Source organism: Rhizophagus irregularis, chromosome 20 (genome assembly GCF_026210795.1).
Source record: "Rhizophagus irregularis chromosome 20, complete sequence".
NCBI classification, from domain to species: domain Eukaryota; kingdom Fungi; phylum Glomeromycota; class Glomeromycetes; order Glomerales; family Glomeraceae; genus Rhizophagus; species Rhizophagus irregularis.
The window spans coordinates 1981414-2004109 of record NC_089448.1 but is presented as its reverse complement, the minus strand read 5'-3'; the positions used below and the strand labels follow the sequence as shown (position 1 = coordinate 2004109).

At 26.9% G+C, this 22696-nt stretch overlaps 1 protein-coding gene across 1 annotated transcript; it reads right to left on the bottom strand.

Annotated features, from left to right (window-relative positions):
• Positions 1-11706: 11706 nt before the first annotated feature.
• OCT59_013037 (uncharacterized protein) lies at positions 11707-19965 on the bottom strand (the record flags this gene model as incomplete). The annotated part of the gene is made up of 9 exons (XM_025326664.2): positions 11707-12383; positions 12487-13108; positions 13194-13710; positions 13790-17314; positions 17385-17518; positions 17608-17655; positions 17736-19123; positions 19209-19336; positions 19429-19965. The coding sequence occupies 9 exons, from the start codon at positions 19963-19965 to the stop codon at positions 11876-11878; spliced, it is 7407 nt and encodes a 2468-aa protein (XP_025174968.1). The 3' UTR covers positions 11707-11875.
• Positions 19966-22696: the final 2731 nt, after the last annotated feature.

Sequence of the window (22696 nt, the reverse complement as noted above, 5' to 3'; positions counted from 1 at the left end):
TGAACTTTTGAGTTACACGAAATTCCCAAAAAGGAAATTTCTTTGCAGATCAATTAATTCCGGCCGGAATTAAAGATTTATTTAATTACGCAAAGTCTATCACGTGACATTACGCAAAAGGAATTTTGTTTCTCGCGAAACATAAAATTGTGGCTTACACAAATATTTAAAAAAGGAAATTCATAAGCAAATCACACACTAACTTTTATTAGCTATAAATAGACTTTAATAATTATAATGAAATTATGAAACATACTATATATAATAATCATATCATATTTTTAATAACAATATTTAACTTTTAACAATGTTATAAATTCTAATAATAATACTTTACAATAATACATTTTTTTTTATCTATCAAATCACTATAATAAATACATTTGATTTTTTAACAATGCTATATAATATTTAAATTTAATACTACTATATTTAATTTCTACTGTATTATATATATTTTTTTATTATAACAATACTGTATAAAAAAAAATATAATATTTAAATTTCTAATAATATTCATAATACTATTAAATAAAAATACAATATTTAAATTTTTAATAAATAAATTAATAATATTCTATAGATAAATTTACTATATTTAATTCTTAACAATGCTATTTGATTTTTAATAATAAATATGATGTCATAAAGGTGATTGAAACTTTATTGTATTTTATTATAATTTATAACAATACTGTATAAAAAAAAATATAATATTTAAATTTCTAATAATATTCTATAATAAATACATTTGATTTTTTACAATACTATTAATTAAAAATACAATATTTAAATTTTTAATAAATAAATTAATAATATTCTATAAATAAATTTACTATATTTAATTTTTTAACAATGCTATTTGATTTTTAATAATAAATATGATGTCATATATTTTATTTAAAAAGTTAATATAAATTCTTTTATTTTGCATAATTTTTTCTCTAAATATTAAATCAAAAAACTTTTAAGATGACACATAAATCATTACAAGAAATTGAACTTGCATTTCCTGAACCTGAAAATGAATCAAATGAAGCCAGAAAAAAAAGGTTAAAAAATAAACAACAAGCAATAAGAAGGTTTAATCAAAGGCAACAGTCCTCTCAATCCACAACAACTACAAATGCTAAAATAAGAAAACAAAAATCAAGAACTGCCATGACAGATGAGCAAAGAACAAATATTCTTGAACAAGATAGACTTGCACATCAAATTAGGTATGCTGCACAACAAGAACTATTAAGAACTCAATTTCTAAAAATTGGGTGTTATAATATAGACAATTATATTGAAGATATGATGGAAGGTGATGAAATAATAAATGGTAGACATAGATTTGAAAGAATGAACAAAATTTGTGATAAATGTTATGCACTTAAATGGAAATATGAAACAAAAGGATTTTGTTGTTTAGATGGACAGGTTATTCTATCACCTTTACATGAAGCTCCACCAATGTTATATAATTTGCTTACATCAAATGATCCAAATACAGATAAACCTTATATAGATAGTATTAGAGCATACAATAGTATATTTGCATTTACATCATTAGGAGCAAATATTGATGAAGACCTAGCAAATGCCAAGGAAGGTGTTTATACTTTCCGAATTCAAGGTGCATTATATCATAGAATTGGTGGATTAATGCCTAAAGAAAATTATCCACCAGCATTTGCTCAAATTTATTTTTATAATTCAAATATGGATAATCAACTTAAAAGAAGACAAGAAATTTTTCCATATTTGAATTCTGACATGTTGAGTGCATTACAAACTGAGTTATATGACATTGAAAATCCATTTGTTCATAATTTTATAACTGCAGGAGAACAAGCTAAAAGGATAAATAATATTGATGATATGAGATTAATTATTCATAAAACACATGGTAAGGATATGAGACAATATAATAAACCAACAGCCAGTGAAGTTGCGGTTATACTTCAAGATTTTAATGATTTTAATCAAGTACCAGATCCAAGAGATATTGTTATCAGATGTTATGAAGATAAGTTAAAACATATTAATGAACTACATGGTGCTTATGATCCTTTACAATATCCTCTATTATTTCCATATGGAGAATATGGATGGCATGATAGTATTTTAAAACGTAATGTAATAATGCCATCTGGATCTGAATTTGAACATGAAACACCAATGATTAGGCATACAGGAGCAACTCAAGATATGGAAGATCTTTTAATTGAACCTGAAATATCTAGAAGAAATAAAGGTAAAGGCAGAGCAATAGAAATTGAATCCAATGAATTTAATGATGAGCAAGAAGAAGAGGAAGAAACCAAATCTGATGATGAACAAGAAATTGGAAATGAACAAGCAGAAATTAAACGAAAACGAGTTACAATTAGAGAATTTGTAGTATATCGAATTCAAGTTAGAGATTCAAATAGATCTAAAAGCATTTTACACCTTTCAGGAAGATTATTTCAACAATACTTGGTAGATCAATATGCCAAATGGGAATCAAATAATTTAAGATGGTATAGAGACCATCAACAAGATCTCAGACAAGAAATATATTCAGGTTTACGAGATTTTGCTTCAGATGAAGATGCCATTCACAGTAGTATTGGTAAAAAAATAATTTTATCATCATCATTTACCAATTCTGAAAGATACATGCAACAATTGTATCAAGATTTCATGTCAATTGTTAGAGAATTTGGCAAACCTGATTTATTTGTAACTGTTACTTGCAACCCAAATTGGCCTGAAATTACAAATGAACTTTTACCAAATCAACAAGCAAGTGACAGGCCAGATTTAGTTACAAGAGTTTTTAAGTTGAAATTAAAATCAATCACTCATGATCTTTTTATAAAAGGTGTATTAGGAAAAGTTATTGCTCATGTTCATGTAATTGAATTTCAGAAACGAGGTTTACCACATGCACATATATTAATGATATTGGCACCAGAAGATAAACCAAGAATATCAGATGATTTTAATGAATTGGTATGTGCAGAAATTCCAGATAAACAACAACAACCATTATTATATGAAACTGTTAGCAGAAACATGATTCATGGTCCTTGTGGAATGTTAAATCCTAATTCACCTTGCATGGAAAATGGAAAATGCAGTAAATATTATCCAAGAGATTTTGTTTCAACAACAGCAACAAATAAATTTGGATATATAGTATATAGACGAAGAAATGATGAACGTAAAATTATAAAAACAAGAGCAACTATTGATAATAGATGGATTGTTCCCTATAACCCATATCTATGTCAAAAATATAATTGTCATATTAATGTGGAAATATGTTCAAGTATGCGATCAGTAAAGTATCTCTATAAATATGTTTATAAAGGTCATGATCGTGTAATAGTATCTATTGAACATTCATATAATGAAATTACAAAATATCTTAATGCAAGATATGTTTCTGCTGCTGAAGCATGTTGGCGAATATTCAATTTTAAATTACAACAAAGATCACATAAAGTTGAAAGGCTTCCAGTTCATTTATCTGAACAACAATCTGTTATTTTTCAGGAAAATCAAGATATAACAACAATATTAGAACAATCTTCACACACAAAATTAACCCGTTATTTTGAAACCTGTGCAAATAATCAAGAAGATTTGACAATTACAAATTTACGCTATATTGATTTTCCAAAACATTTTGTATGGAAAAATGGAAATTGGCAACCAAGAAAAAGAGGTGGTGAAAAAGTAATCTCAAGAATATATATGTGCAGTATACAAGATAAGGAACGATATTATTTAAGGCTTTTATTAACTCAAATTCATGGAGCAACATCTTATGAAGCTATTCGTACTATAAATGGAACTGTTTATAATACTTTTGAAGAAGCAGTACGATACCTTGGATTATTAGATGAAGAGAATAATGAATTTGATAAATGTCTTGAAGAAGCTGCCACATTTAAAATGCCATTCCAATTAAGATGATTATTTGCCTCCATTCTGTTATTTTGTGATCTTCATGAAGTAAATCCCTTTACTTTATTAAAGAATCATTTTGATAATTTAAATGAAGATTATATGCATCAACAAGAAAAATTCAGAAATACTAGATAATGATTTTAAAATTGTAATTACAAAAACATTAATAGATATTGAAAAATATCTTATTCCTTATGGTAAAACATTGTATGATTTTTCTATTACAAGACCTGATTACTCTTTAATAGAAGATTTTCAACAATCTAATATGATAATGGAAGAATTAAATTATGATTCAATAGAATTACAGAACTTTTTAGTAAATGTAGATCAATTGAATGATGATCAAAAAAATATTTATAATACCATTATTAAAGCATATAATGAGGAAATAGATCAAACATTATTTTTTGTTGATGGACCTGGAGGTTATGGAAAAACCTTTTTATTTAATATAATTTTAGCTAAAGTAAGATCAGAATCTAATATAGCTATTGCTGTTGCTTCATCAGGAATTGCTGCATTATTACTGAATGGTGGAAGAACTGCACATTCAAGATTCAAGATTCCTATCAAATTGTTTGAAAATTCAACATTAAATATAAGTAAACAATCTGAATTAGCCAAATTGATTAAAATGACAAAATTGATCATTTGGGATGAAGCACCAATGGCACATAAATTCACTTTTGAAGCTGTTGATAGAACATTTAGGGATATAACAGAAGTTGACAAACCATTTGGAGGCATTATTTTTGTAATGGGTGGAGATTTTAGACAAATCTTACCTGTAGTAATTCGAGGAACATGTTCTCATATTGTAAATGCATGTATAAAATCCTCATCATTATGGAGAATAGTTCAAATAATGCATTTAACAATTAATATGAGAATTCACCAACAAGATAATGAGGAGCAAAAGGAATTTGTTAATTATTTATTAAAAATTGGACAGGGAGAAGAACAAAAATATGATGATATTAGTGAAGATATTATAAAATTAGATAATACTATGATCCTTGATAATGGAATACTTGAATTATTAATATCAACAATTTTTCCTAATCTTGATAGTAATTATCAGGATACTATTAATTACATTAATTATATTAAAGATAGAGCAATACTTACAACACGAAATGAAGATGTTGATAATATTAATTCACAAATTATTAATATTTTTCCTGGAAATGCTCAAGAATTCCTATCTGCAGATTCAGTTGAAGATGAAAATTCAGTTTATGAAAATCTTTATTCTGTAGAATTTTTAAATACTTTAACACCAAATGGAACTCCTCTTCATAGATTAGTTCTTAAAATTGGAGTACCTATAATATTATTAAGAAATATTAGTCCAATTGAAGGACTTTGCAATGGTACTCGACTTATAGTTAGAGGATTTCAACGTCATGTAATAGATGCTGAAATTATAACTGGTTCTCATCTTGGAAAAAGAGTTTTTATTCCTTGAATCAGAATAGCACCATCAGATGCTGACCAATTAATTCGCCGCCAATTTCCAATTCGCTTAGCTTTTGCCATGACAATTAATAAAGCTCAGGGACAGACCATTCCATATGTAGGATTAGATTTACGCAATCCTGTATTTACACATGGCCAATTATATGTAGCTTTATCAAGAGTTCAATCAAAAGATAATATTATAATCTTGGTAAATAATATTTGTAATGATGATAGACCAGGAGTTTACACAAAAAATATTATATATAGAGAAATTCTTTAATATTAATATGTATTTAATTAAAAAATAATAAAAATAATATTAAAATTTTACTAAAATTATTTATATTAATAGATCAGGTATATATAAAAATTCTATTTATAAAATGAAAAGTATATATTTGATATAATTTATAAAATATTATTTGCATTACCATTAGTATAATTTATTATGCAAAATATTATCTGAACTGCGAAGCAGTTCAGATGATATTTTGCATAATAAATTATACTAACAAAAATTAATTTTACTAATTATATTAGTAGATAATATCAAATATGGTAAAAATTAGAATTAAAATTAAGTTTGAAGTTAAGTTTAGAGTTAGAGTTAAGATTAAGGTTAGGGTTAGGGTTAGGGTTAGGTTAGGGTTAGGTTTAGGTTAGGATTAGGGTTAGGGATTAGGGTTAGGGTTAAGTTGAAATTAGAATTAGAATGGTAGTTAGGGTTAGGATTAGATTAGGGTTAGGATTAGTTTTTGTTAGAACTAGGGAAGGTAAGTAGTTACCAAGGTTAGAGTTAAAGTAATATGATTAGAATTAGATGAATTAAATAATATTAAATTTTATATAATAAAAAAAAAACAATAAAATTCACAGTTCCAAATAATATTTTTATACCTATATGAAAATAATACTAAATTTATTTGAATTTAAAAAAATATTCTTATGATTTATTTATAATAAAATATTTAATTTAACTTTATAATTATTTTTTATAAACCAAACCTTAAAATTTCATCAACGTTGACGAACCCGGGGCAACGCCCGGGCCTACGGGCTAGTATATTCTATAAGAATGATTCTTTTACATTAAATAAATTTGTCAGAATTATCATAATTTTGGATCCAAATCGCATAAACGACACGTCGGCACGATATACTATGTATCCACCACACACAGCTACTTTTCGGGAATAAAGCGATCTCATTAACCAATTAATTTATCTTAAATTTAAAGGAAAAGGGATTAAAATTAAATTAAATTATATATTATATTTATTATCTATATCTGATATAATTTTTTTTTATAAATAATTAAGTATTCGCTACTCTTGTAAAACTTATAAAATCCTTTTTTTTCTTATTTTTCGTACAATGTCTAATAATAATATTATAATGCTTAATGAACTTTTTTTTTTAATATAAAAATGAATGAAAAGAAATTAAAGAAATTAAAAATACTGTATCTGCGACTAGAAAATAAATAATAAATACTTTATTTTTTTAAATAATTTTTTTAATATAATGCATGAAGTGTAAAATATAAAAGAGTGATAAGTAAAATTCAAGCATGTTGTTATATACTTCCACCATTACTACTATTACTGCTATTACTATTATTATCCATTAGATTATTCATTTTTTTCAGACCATTTTTTTTACTTTTTCCAACATTTTTAAACTAACAGTGTTTAATATAAATGGGTGAAATGTAGCAACAAGTAGTGCAAGATCTAAAGCAATTGTTATTACAACTAATAAAATGCCTTGCCCTGAAGATACAGAAATATTCGCAAATAAGAAAATGAGAGAAGGATGGGCACTTTTTAATATAATCGAAAGCTGAGTACAAAATAATGATAATACAGTAATAGCGGGGAAAGAAAGAGAATATTGGCATTATTAAATGGAAAATTAGTGGAGATGGAAAAAGTAAAGATGATTAAATTTTTAGTATATGGAATGATTGGAATATGTATTAATTCACAATGCTAATACATTTGTATTTATATCATTATCTTTAATGAGTTTGTTTAAATTGAACAATTTATAATGTAATACTAAGTAAATTAAAGATGGTTATAGTAGTTTTTTGTTTATAATTAGGAATTTAATATGGTAATAATAAATCATAATTATAACACTAGAATGATATAAATTATATTTACAATAATGCAGTTATTTATATATATTAATGAGTGTAGAATGAAATTTGGATTAATTAAGGAATTGTGAAAAAATAATTATCAATAAAAATTGATTAATTTTTTAGAAGTATTTTTGAAAAATTTTAATATTACAAATATTTTTAATAAATTTTATAATTATTTCTTATTATTTTATATTACGTCAATTTTAAACTTATAATCAACTTAGGAAAAATATTTTTAACAATTAAATGTATTAGAATCTGTTCATTTCATTTATTATTATTATTCTTTTGATACTCATTTTATTCGATAATTATTAATTTAACTAAATTAAAATTTTTATTCAAAAAATCTGGTGATTATTTAGAGAATTTTGGATATGGATTTGGTTATAATAGTTTATTATTAAATCAACAATTTCTTCAATTAATTAATTATAAAATATTGTAAAAATATCAATTTTTTTTAATTTTATGAATTTAAAAATCAAACTATTTATCCAGCGTTCAATTTAATTGAAAATTTCAATCATCTTTCTATCAACGTCAGTCAATTTTCTTACATGTTATATGGATTTGTAAATATAACTATTTAATATAATATTTTATTTCTTTATTTAATAATAAGAAAAATTGAAAGAAAAAGAAAAAAAAATTGGGGAGAAAAAGGATAAAGAAAGAAATCGGTTCAAAAAAGGAAAATTTCTGGAAAAAAAGGAATTTGAAAAAAAGTAAGTACCGAAAAAAATTCTGAAAAAAAAGGACAATAATTCGGTCCAAAAAGAGTGAAAAAAAAATTTTTAAAAAAACAAATAACAATAAAATCTAAAAAAAATGATCGAAAAAAAATGATATAAAAAAATTGGTCTTAAAAGACCGAAATAATAGGATTATTTAATAAAAAAAAAGAAAATTTTCAGTTTGGGAAAAGTAAATTAAACTTATAGAACGGGAAAAGAATAAGAAAAAACAAATTTTTCGGTTTGAAAAAAAAACTAAACCAAAAGAAGAAAGGGAGAAAAATTTTTTTCTGTTTGAAAAATTTAAAATTAATAATCAAAAAAAAAAATATTCTGATTATGGTAAAATTTCATTAACTAAAATGTACACGGATCGAATAGATCGAATAGATCAGTAGAGACATGTCACGGATTATATATATATATATAGTTATATGGCATGGGATTTCAAAGTTACACAATTCAAATTATTTGCTGAGAGACAAATTTTTTAATTATATAGATTTATCAAAAAATTTATTATAGATTTAATTACAAAATTATTAATATTGTTATGTATCTCGCTAATAAAAAATTTTTTAATATCAAAAAATATTTTCACTCAAATTTATTAGTCCGGAAATAATATTGAAAAAAAAAATTCTCACAAAAACAAATTTTACGCGAATTTATGTCGGAAACAATATCATTGACTAAAAAGCCGCAGGACATAGTTCTAATCTGATAATAGTCTTGACCAAACCAAAAAAAGAATAAAAAAAAATTCCAAAATTTTTGTATAAATTCCGATTAAAAAAAATCATAAAAAAAATTATCGCCGTTTTCAGAAATATGCGTATTTGTTATTTTGTAAAAGTAGTTCACGTGCAAAATTCGAAACTCGAAATTTTGTGTAACAATTAAAAATTATCCAATAATATTTATCCAGATTTCACGTGCTAACTATTAATAATTAATTATCACACCTTCGCGTACAAAAAACAATTACAATGAGTAATTGCGAAGTTGAAAAACCAGAAACCTTTAGTATAAATGTATAATATTAAATAGGAACCTGTTATATACATGTCAAAAGTGCCTTTACTGTAATACTATTAAACCAACAATGCAACAAACTTTTCTTATCTTTTACAAGTGAATCTAAAATCTGTAATATCAAATGTTTAATCAATAAACAATTTATCAATTAATAAATTAAACATTAATAATAGTTAGGGCGAACCATATTACTTTTAATTATTAATATTTATCTTAATCAATAAAGTAATTTTACAATAATAATAAATCAAAATAAATACATTTAAAACAACAAGATTCAGTTTTTCTTCTTCCTTGACGACCTTTAAATGGATGAATTACACACAATCCCAATGATCATAAATTCTTCTGATCTCATACACAGTAGAAACGCCAATGTAAAGACTAAGAGCAGTATTGCTGAAAACCCATCAAGTTGATGGTAAATGATACGGTATCCGATCAAAATCTCAACACGACTAACACAAGATCGACAACAAAATCTTGACAATCCAAAATCCCGACAAGTCATTATATCGACAATTTTGTGATGTGTGTTTCTAATAAAATAATTTTTGCAATATGTAATATTTAGTTTAAATGTGTTATAATTTTGTTGGGATTTTGACTTATCAGGATTTTGACTTGTCAAGATATTGAATTGTCGAGATTTTGTTGTCGGTCTTGTATCAGTCGCTCAAATGATTTTCGAGATTTCGTACCAAAACCAAATGATACACCATCTTATATCATTACTTAAAGTCTACCATGTTAATGCTAAATATTTTAAAAGATGATAAATAAGTAAAATTTAAAACGAAATTAAATCACAATAAGAACCAGAATAGTCTATAATAGTTTTAAATTTTCAAAAAAATGTTTCAGAAAAAAAAATCATGCAATATACCTCAGTAAGCAAGAATTATAAGAATCTCAACAAAGTACCGTGAGTTTCGTGATAAAGTAACTATCTATATATCATAAAATTTATATTAAAATCTTGTATAAAGTAATATATTTATATGGAAAGGAAAAAATCGCGTATTATTATAACAACTTACTGTCTTGTAATATATTCGTAAAGTTTTAACGCTATAAAATCGCAAAAAAATCGCAAAAATTCTCGTAAAGCAAGTTTCGCGGAAAAAGAACTTTTCATATATTATAAAACTTATGTCAAAGCTTTATATAGAGCAGTATGTTCATATGGAAAAAAAAAATCGCGTTTTGTCTAAGTAAAGTGTAAAAGTTTTATATTCGGGAAAATTTTTTTTACAAAAATTTAAGTGATCATCGTGTGGCTTGGATTACACATATTTCTGAAAACGGCGATAATAAAAAAAAGACTAAAAAGGTAGTTTCGGTTTTTACGGTAGAAACTGAAAAATAAAAAAAATTATCTAATAGAAATGGTTAGTTGTGGTAACTAAGCTAACTAAAAAGAGTGGCAATAACCGCAATCAATAAGAAAAATTAATTTTTTTTTTGTTAGTATTAATCCATTAGAATAAAAAAAAAAATCTAGTTAAAATTTTTAATTAACCGGAAATGTATTAGTTTGATTTTCTTAATTATGATGATAAATACGAAATAGATCGGACGTAAGAATATCACACTTTTTAATGTTACACAATTCAAATTATTTATACGGGTAACCCAATTTTTTCAATTTTTTTAGTTATATAATAATTGGACTAGGGATGGCAACGGTCGGTCATGGTCGGTCATCGGTCGGTCATAACCGGTCAAGAACCTTTGACCGACCGACCGACCGTTTGACCGACAGTTTGACCGATCATTTTTTTTTATATTTTCGCAGTGTTTTTATTAAGGCAATTGAAAAAACGTGCGAAAACGTTTATTTTTTATTAAATTATTAATAAAAAAACGTTTTCGCAACGTTCTATTAAAATAATTAAAAAAACGTTGCGAAAACGTTTTATTTTAATTATATTATTAATAAAAACGTTTTCGCAACGTTTTTTGTTAAAATAATTAAAAACGGTTGCGAAAAACATTTTTTTTTAATTAAATTATTAATAAAAAACGTTTTCGCGACGTTTTTTATTAAATTTTTCATAAAAAAATTTGGTCGGTCAAACGGTCGGTCAAACGGTCAGTCAAACGGTCGGTCAGAAGTCTTGACCGACCGATATCGGTCACGGTCATGACCGGTCATAATCGGTTAATGACCGTGACCGTTGCCATCCCTAAATTGGACCAAGACTGTAACAAATGCTTCTTGTTTAAATAAATTTTGCATGGATTAAATGAAATTAAATTCTTTTAAATATGCAACACGTAGGCAGTTATAGACATATTTAAATTGTTAAAGTATTGTATATATTTAAATAACGTATAAACCAAACATTTATAACGTACTGTTTTGATGATTTAAATTTATAATTAAATTTTATTTAACTTTTAAATTTAGCACATCACAATATAAATCTTTTTTCTAAACATTAAAATTAAACTATTGAACTAAAAAACATATTTTGTTGACGAATTTCTGTTTCTTCAATGCTTCGAATTTCAGCATGCTTTTCCACATACATCAAATTACTCTATCACAGTTATCCCACAATTTATCTAATCTATCGAGAATACTCTTCTTAAATTTTTCTTCGGCGTTTACGTAACTGGAATTTTCAGATATATCCTTGATATTTCTTTTAATATCTTCACACTTTTTTATAATTTCTGCTTTATCAATGGAATTATTACTATATGGATTTCTAAGCATGATAAAATCACATTCTAATATTTCTACATTAACTAAAAGTGAATAACTACCATAATCAGTAGATTTTGCCACATCTTTAATTAAACGTAAATGGTTTTGAATAGATTGTTTTAATATTTCATCAAATTTTTTCCAAAGTTCTTTAATAGTTGTAACATCTTTAGTTACTAAAGATAATTCTTGAATTATGAATAAAATTTCATCATGTAAGATTTTTTGTATGTCGATAACTTTCAAAACACCATCTACATAAATCGAATAAACCTTATGATCTAATTGTTGTTTGTAAGTTAAATCTCTGGATCCTCCCGTTGTATTTCTAAAAAAAACAATAAATAAATAAATAAATAAATAAATTATTAAGTAAAATTAAAATAAAATATAAAAAAATCATCTTTAAAAATAACTTATTCTATACTTACAAATTTGCTTCGAAAGCTTTTTTATGAGGTGTGTTTTTGGCGGCGCGAATAATGGGAATTAAGTTATAATAGCTTCTTAATAATTTGTTAACGTGACTAAGCCAAACTTGTTGACTATTTTCATCAAATCCATGATATTGTGCAATACCTTCAAAATATTGATAAGGTGTAATTTCTGGCAATCCTTTATTTATAACCTTAAATTCTATTCTGTTTTTAAATTTAGAAATGTCACATAAGTCTTTTTTTAATTTTTTTCTTCCTCTTTTCATTTCGTTAAAGGATGCAATAATACGTTTGTCAATTTTTATTAATTCACCATCATATTTTGTTATGAACTTCTTGTTCTGTATTTCCAATGTGTAATTTTTAATTATTCTTCCATATCTTCTAATATTCCTAATTGATGTTTGACATGCTGGGCACCTTTTTATGATTGTTGAAGTCGGTAACGACTTAACTAATGTCCATCCTCTTTCAATTGAACCTCCATAATATTCTTTCATTTCCATAAGCTTATCCATAGATTTCATTGTATATATATGCCCACAAGGAAGTGCAACCATCCTTTCTTTATTCCAATCTACCTTACTAAACGTAGTTTTATTGAATATATCTGATACTGTTTTAAAGATATTATTATTATTAATATTAATAAAGATCATTATTAAATCTTACAAAATAGCAAATAATTTACATTAATTTACCTTGATATCTGATTCTTTTAGGAACACAGTTAGCGTCAGCACAATGAGTAGGACAAATTTCACCACAAATTCCAGCACAATTGTGACCACATCTCGCTTTTTTATCACATCTTTCATTACAAGGTAATCTATCACAAGGAATTCCACAGCTTAATTCACATTTTCCTCGATGCCTACATTCCCACGAACATTTCTTTGCACATACAGCACAAGGTTCTAAACAATCTTTACTGCACGTTTTGTGGTCACATGATACTGCGCATTTACTATTACATGGCCGACATTCACCTTTATGGGAACATTTCTCATCACACATGTGTCCACAATATAATAACCTATTACATTTAGACTTGCATTCTCCATGGTTTATTCGCTCTATTAATTTGTTTTTGATTTTGGAATTTCGTGGTATAGAATTTTCTTGACATTTAATACATTTATTTAAACATTCATGGCCACATTCCAATTGTATTCCACAATTGTTTCTACATTGAATACCGTTAACTAACTCAGAACACTAAATATAAAATAATCCCAATTAATGATAAAAATTATTTAAAACATAAAATATTCAATACTATGTAAAATAAATATACCTGGATGACATTAATGTGTTCACAACGAGGCACACTTATTTCGATTTGCTCCGTACACTTGATTGTTGCTTTTTTCCAACATTCGACATTTTTTACCGTATGTCCACAAGGAAATTCAATATTACCAAGGATATTACACTTAGGTATATTTTCAATTTTACTTTGCCAACATCTAATATCCTCTAATATATGTCCACAAGGTAATGTAAAATTAATAGGTGTAATACATTTGATTTCTACGTTGTCTTTAATTTTCCAACAATCAACAGATCTTGATGTATGACCACAAGGTAATTTAATATCAACAAGATGATTACATTTAGGTATATTTTCAGTTTGATCTTTAATGCAACATTTAATATTAAATGTATGACCGCAAGGTAATTTTTTTTTAACCGGAAAGTTACATGTGAATTTCATTTTACTTTGAACTTTCCAACATTCAACATTTTTTAACGTATGACCGCAATCAGGTAATACAGTATCAATAGTAGTTTCACATTTGATTGTTCCTTTTGTTTTGTTTTGCCAACATTCGGCATTTTTTAATGTGTGTTCACAAGGTAGTGTAATATCAACCAGATTATGGCATGTAAATTCTCCATTTTGAACTTTCCAGCATTCAATATCTTTTAACATATGCCCACAAGGCATTTTATCGCTAATAGGAGTTTTGCATTTGATTGTCTCTTTAACGTGTTTTCTCCAACATTCATCGCGTACTATATGCCCACAAGGTAATTTAATATCAATTTTGCAATGACATGTAAATATCTCTTTACTTTGAACTCTCCAACATTCAACATTTCGATATGGATGACCACAATCTAATAGAATGTTTATTTGAGATAGACATTTAAATTTCTCTTTATTTTGAACTCTCCAACATTCAACATTTTGTAACGGATGTCCACAACCAGGTAATGTAATATCAATTATAATATTACATTTGATTTTTCCTTTGGTCTTATTTTGCCGACACTCGACGTCTGGTAATATATGTCCGCAAGGTAGTGTAATGTCAACAATATGATCACATGTAAACTTTTCTCTATTTTGAACTCTCCAACATTCAGGATGTAATACATGTCCACAATCGGGTAATGTAATATCAGTAGAAGTAGAACATTTTAACGAATCTTTAAACTTTCTTTTCCAACATTCAATATTAGATATATGTCCGCAAGGGAGCGTAATATCAATAGGAAAATGACATGTAAATTTCTCATTATTTTGAACTTTCCAACATTCAACATCTTGATATGGATGTCCACAATCAGGTAATGTAATATCAATTAGAAAGTGACATATAAATTTCTCTTCATTTTGAACTCTCCAACATTCAATATTTTGTAATGGATGACCACAATCAGATAATACAATATCAATAACGGTTTTACATCTGATATCTTCTTTGATTTTATTTTGCCAACATTCAGCGTTTTGAAATGTATGTCCACAAGGCAACGTAATATTCCCAACGGGAACACTACATATATCACAATCTTTATAGCAAAGTTTTCGACATTGATGTCCACATTCTGAATGCAATTTTTCACAAGGCTTACGACATTTAACTCCATTATGGTCAAGATTATTGAAATGACATTCCTCGGTACATGTATGTCCGCAAGAAAGTGGCATATCACAAGTACTACGGCATCCTCCAGTTGGAGAACAAACTTCATCAAATTGTTCGGGGGTTGTAATAATGTTCTTGCAATCAAGATGATGTTTACATACGATTGGCATACCGGGACCAACTTGATTACGCTCACGTAAAATATTAACAACAGGAGCCCACATATATTCAGACTTTGATGCCATTAAGTCGGCATTACCAATAAGATACATTCCTTCACGAGCACGTGACAACAATACGTTACTTCTATTTTTGCTTTTAAGAAATCCGATAGAACTATATTTTTTGCCAGAGTAATTACGAACTAATGAAATTATAACTATATTTGCTTCTTCACCTTGAAAATTATCAACAGTTCTTAGTGTAACTCGTTGATTTAATGATTTTGGAGTATTAATTTTCTCTTCCTCCATATCGTCCATATCTTGTGCGTCTCTTTCATCAATATCAACAGCAAATGATTCAGATAAAGCTTCCCTAATTTTACTCATTTGTCCTAAATAAGGGGTAAGTACAGCTATATCTTCAGGTTTAGTATATCCATATTTCACGAAATATTTAACCATTTCTACCACCATTTCAACTTCAAACATATTCACATGAGACTGCATTGCTGAATTATCCTCTCGATATCTATGATCAATAAAATATACATTATGCTGAACTCCACGTATATTTGGATAATTAGTAGTGTTTTCGCCATCTTCTAGATCATCATAAATTGTGTATCTGATTAAATCAGAAATGTCTCCTCTCATACGTCTCTGAGTTAGAAGCCTAGTTTTATCAATTCTAACTGTATTATTACCATCAACAAGTCTTTCAAATAATGATTTGTCTAATTGATAATTCTCTCCTACGTCTGATTCCATACTAAGAGAATAAGTTGCAACATGAGGTCGTAGTTGATTGTGATCTCCTATTAATATTAAATGTTGAGTAGAAGGAGTTAATGCACTAAGAATATGAGCTTCTAAAACTTCACCAGCTTCTTCACAAATAATAATTTTAGGATCAATATATTTAATCAAATTTTGAAATTTAGCAGCACCACTTGTTGTCATACCAATAACATCACTATTTAATAATATATGACGACGCGCTTCATCATAAATATTATTCAATTCTTGACGACATTCTTCATGCACAGTTTGTAAATTCAATAATCTTACTTCATCAAGTTTTGCACGCCAATAATTGTGAAGTTTTTGTCTCTCTTCTCTTGACATTCGCCAAATTGAATAATCCTTTAATAACACATCTATAGGACGGTCTGTATTCGGTTTTTCGTAATTTTTAGCGTATTGTATTTCATCATATTCATCGAAAAATTCATCATCATCTGAATCTATTTCTTCATGATTTGACCAATTTCTAATAGTCTCATCGATCCTTTTCATATCTTCTCCCTTTAACCATCTTTCAAATATAGATGTCTGCTTTCTTTGAACTATTTGAAACTTGCCCATATATTTCTCAATCTCATCATCACTATCATCATAAAAATCTTCATCATCAGTTTCTTCATCATTACTATCTTGAAAATCTTTATCAATTTCAGAATCTTCATCAGTTTCTTCAGCGTTATAATCTCCCAAGACCCAACCAGGTAAATCAATATGAGTTATATTACTAAATTTATTATAAAATTCTCTGTATCCGTCTTTTAGATAATCGGATACGTCGCTCCATGTTACGCGACATTTAAAAGAAGATTTTATTTCATCAACTTCTTTTTCAATATCTTTCATTGCTTCCACTAAAATAGGGATTTCACTATTTTTAGGTTTAACTTTACCTAGCATAAAATCTTTAATTCTTTCAGATTTTGTTCGAGTACCCAATCTCACTATATTTTTTGTTATATCTTGATCAAGTAAATGCTAATAATGAAAAAAAGTATATTAGATCAGATAAAAACAATGAATCTTAATGATTCAAATTATAAATTACCTCCAAGAACTGGTCAAGAGCATGATTAGTAAAACAAATGGTGAGAATAGGACCAATATTTGCTCGATTATTTTCGGCCAATAACACTTTCATTATTTCAATACCAACTACAGTTTTACCGGTACCAGGTGGTCCTAACAATTATGGAAAAAAAAATTTTCTTCATTAAATTTAATTCCTTTTTTTGTTTTAAAAAAAAAATCTTTCAAAGAAAATTCATTACCTTCAATTAATGCAATTTCACGCGTTAAAGCAGATATCACTGCTTTAGCTGCAATTGAAAATTAATAAATTAATAAAATTTATATCGTGATATAAAAATTTTCTTAGAAAATTAAATCTTTTTGTTACCTTGAGATTCATCTAATCTACTGTTTTCATTAATTTTTTTTGCTGCGTCATCGTAAGTATGTGTATTAGCAACGTTTAATGTTAAACACTGTTGCTTATCATTACATAAAACTGATAGATCAAATAGAAATCCTGGTGCTTCAGTATATTTAGGGGGTTTAACTTTAACATCAATACAAACGTTTGCTTGATGATGGTCAAGTTCTGGAGCTAAGTACCGTTTTAAAGGTAGTGAATAAGTAGTTTTAAGTGTTTTAAGGACATGATAATAAGCTTCAAAATAGATGTTAGTTGATTCCACTAAATAAGTTTTTTTTTTGGTTGAATTATTTGAATCATTTACCATGATTGAATTACGAAATTTTGAAACCTTATTTAATGCGATAGGATAAATTGATGGATCATCAAAATTGATATTTATTCTAATATGATCATCTGTAATTTCATCTCTTGACATAATTACACCGAAATAAATTGAATATAATTCTGAATCATTCATAGGTATATTGCCGTTAATATCCGATGGTGATTGTTTGAAATTTGGATTTGGTAATAAAAGAGCAACTAGGTTACCAGATAATAATTTTCTACTATTTTGCCAATATATTCTTCTTTGTCTTAAGCTTGTTGAATTATGTTTTGGAGTAAATTTTAGAGTACAAAACAAACCTCTTTTATCACAACCAATATTAATAAATTCTATATTTGCATATACTTGTAAATCACCATTATCATTTATATCATTCTTGCTATTATTGTACGTAAATTTTCCTTTATCTAGTACACCCATTAACTCATTAGATAATCTACCATTATTATTTAAAGAAAAATAATAATTTCTTGATAATAAAGACAAAAAATTTGATATTACACCACGAATTGGATTTAACATATCTTCTCTTAAAAGTCGAAATTGTCTATCAAGTAATTTAGCCGCTCCATTTGGTAAAGAGTGACGTTCGTCAAAAAGTGAAGGTAAATAAGGATGTTGATCACATAATATTTCTTCTTCTGTAGGAATAATTGATATTTTTGAAATATCATCAAAATCATTATTATGTCTTTTTTCATAATCATTTGAAGATTCATTAGTTGCGCCATAAGTTTCCGAAATATTACGTTCATTATTAAGCTCTTCAATCACTGCATCAATTTCATCAATTTCATTTCCTAATGTCTTAAAAAAATATTTTCTGATTTCCGAATTATTTAATGGATCTGTTGAAGACAAAGATGACCAATGTTGTTCAATTGTTTGATGATATTTAGTCGTTAATTCACGTAAATTGAGAACAATTTTTTGCATTGTCTCATTAGCAGATGCTTCTTTAATACGACGTAATAATTCTGCAACAAAACGTACAATTATTAAGAAGAATATTCCCAAACTATTAAAATATTGAAGAAAATTAATTAGTGTATTATTGCGTCAGGTTTTTGTATATTAACACGTTGTACTGTACGTCTACTTACGAAGATGGGATGAATGAATATCGTTCATGTAATAATAATGCATCTACATTAATACAGTTGTCCTCAATAGAATTACGTTGAACCAACTTTTCCAACATTTTCATTACATTCTTATTAAGAAATAAGTCCTGTTTTTTTTAAAAAAAAAATAAATAAAAGGAATGAATCAATCATAAAGGTCATCATATTTAGTTAATTTCGTTAATAATACAGTACTTACGAGATTTTCATAAATAGTCATATAAATAGTGTCGACATGCTTCTCCAAAGTACATTTAGTAATAGCTGTTCTGGTCAACAAACCCAATAAAGGTAATACAACATATTGAAAAGATAATACTCCTTCTTTAAGTCCCGCATTACACGACATAGGAAATTTTATAATTTCTTTTAATTTCTTTAGGCCATTTCCAGAATCACTCAATTTTGACACTAGTTCACTGGCTATTTGAGAATCAGCTGTTACTAATGCTGAACTAATAAAAATTCTAACATCATTTTGATGCCAAGGACTTTTTTTCAATTTATTTTTCCAAACTGTTGTAATCCGTTCTCCACTAATAATAAAAACTAAATGGTCACTACCTCCATATGTTAATTTAGAAGACTTGAAATTTTCAATGGTGGTTCTTTGTTGCAATCTCTTTCTTTCAGGAATACTGAGCTCTGGTGGCATGTTATTATTCCTATCGGCTTCATTTTGTCTATCGCGTCCTCCGCGGAAGTTTGCACTTCCGTTGGTATTACGTTCTCTCATAATAACTTTCAGATAATAAGATCTAAGAATTTATATTTGTATGATATCGTTTTAAATAACGATAATATTTTTTTTGATCTCAAAACCTTTTTTTTTTTTTTTAAAAAAAAAAGGTAAGAAAAAAAGACAACGATATAACAGATAACGGTTACCCCTATAAAAATTTATTAACGGAAATCAGCCATGCGCAAATGTATGCATATTTCTTTATTTAGCCATATATTTAAATAATGAAGCTATAAAACACAGTTTAAATAGATGATGATCAACAAAGTACATATAGTCGAGTTAATATGGGACCCGTGAATTACCTGCGCAGCGTACCCATCAAAAAATGCCACGAAAGTGGCTTGGTTAATCAATATATTTGATAGAGTAAACAAAATTGTCAAAATATTTTTTCCTCAATATAGTTTCAATAATGAAAGAAATAAAATAACTAAATAGATAATAAAAAATTGCAAATTACTATATTGGGAAACAATTAAAACCTTTTTTGTTAAGATTGACCTACTTACTAAACACAAAGGAAATACAACATTCACCACACCCCAGAAAAAGGAAAATTAAAAGATAAAGAACAAAGAAATAAAGAATAATGATAATGCATAAGATAATGTGTTACTTGGACAATAAAGAAAATGACAAAAATAATTAATTATAAAAGTTTCCGTCTCCGGATAAGCTCTTTACGTAACTAAATGATCTAACCATATTTATTCGAACTTTATTAGGCGTATGAAATACAGTATTTATTTTAATTGATCGTTTAATTAATTCTGTGTAAATAATAGAAACTGTATACAGTATAGAAATACAAATAGAATAGAAAATAGTAACACGGCATGTGCGTATACTTTTTTAATAATAAATTTACGCCTTCATAACCCAAATGGTGAAAGCTTATTTTTAAATTTTATTGAAATCAAACACTCGAGGAGTAAATTATGCAATATTGCGTTATCTTTTAGAATTTACGAAAAATATAGTAATACAATATATGTTTTATCTGAAACTTGAGAAACTTTGGCGTTGACTTATCGTACTTAAATAGTATAGTAATATTTTAAAATCAAAAATTATGCTTAAATTGCAAGCACAGCATTATAATATTACCTCCGAAAATGCCCGAAATTTTTTAGTTTCATAACAAGTTTTTAATGATAACATAATAATGAATTTCTTCAGCGGGAAATTAAAAGTTTGGATCACCGTTGTCCGTAGGCAAGCCCGATATCACATGACCAAATGAACTTCGGATCTTGTGTAGCAAAACCAGTTCACGTGTTCGTCATTGATATTCCTGATGATCAAAGAATGAACAGATACTGATATTAAATGTAGAGATCTAAACTTTCAATCTAGGTTAAAAATTGTTTTATTAGCATATCAAAAAAGCTAGAAATACAAATATTCTTTATTTTTTACAAAATAATAGAATAACAAAATATTATAAGAGTTGGAGAGTTAGAAATAATAAATGAATAAAAGTGCAAGTAACATCTATACAAAGAAGGAAAAGTAATAATACCGGTAATGGTATTATTGATTAACTCAAGGTTTTGTACTTCTCCATCTTCGAAATAACTCAAATTTATACTCCGTGTATCACAACTGATTCAGCTTTAAGTTTCGGTCGAACCTCCCGATTGGCAAACTCTCAAAGAACCTCTTCACGATGTGATTCCGGTTTGACCGAAATAATATAAGCAAGTGCTAAGAGGTCTGAACGACCTTTTGAAAATATAGAAAATATAAATTCATAAACCATACCACCACTTAAAAAAGAACGATTAAACAAAAACATGCATTAGGTATAATCAAATAATTAGAATAAAAAAATGGAGATCAGTAATTTATATTTGATAATGATTTTATTTGAATTATGAGACTTAGAGAAGCTACGACATATGACTTAACTAATTACGACACATGAGTGACATGACTTAATAAAGTTACGTCAAGTTACGTCTAATAAGTTTGCATATCAGATTTAAATAAAGAATTATACAAGTTACAAATTGAAATCATGATATAAATTAATATTCGAGCAAACGCGCGTTTCGATAGTATGTAAATTGTTTAAATGCCTGTTTAATATATTAGCAATTAAAAAGAAACAAACGCCAATTTTTTTTGCTAAAGAAAAATAATGTCTCATTAATATCTCATCTATGCCTTTTAAATTTACTTCCGAAATGAGATAATGGAATTTGAGAGTTCTTTATCTCATCCATATTTATCAAGCAAAAGTGGCTTTTGAAGCATTATAGCATATTAGTTTTTGATAAATAATAGCTTGCGTAGTGCCCCTGGTACTATTTATTTTAGGGAGGATACTTTATCGGGGACTTATCTTAAAGTTATCGCTAGTGACGGTCATACATATGCCTTCACTAGAAACATGGATTCCTCCTAGCCCATTCATTTTTTGCCGAGACCTTACAAATGAACAATAATCAATATAGCTTATCCTAGACCTTTTTTTCTTGCGATAAAGTGAGTTAGATCTTGCAAAGCCGTAGAGCTGCTGACCCGTTAGAATTTCCGGATCCGGATAGTCATACCAAAATCAAAAAAAATATTACCCTACTCCATAACGGGTATTACCGGGATAAAAATCAATTTTTTTTCTAATAAATATACACATCAAGTTATTTATTGAAATTTATAACTTATTTTATTTTTTTTTTATTTTCTAAAGTTTAAATAATAAAGAAGAGTTACTAAA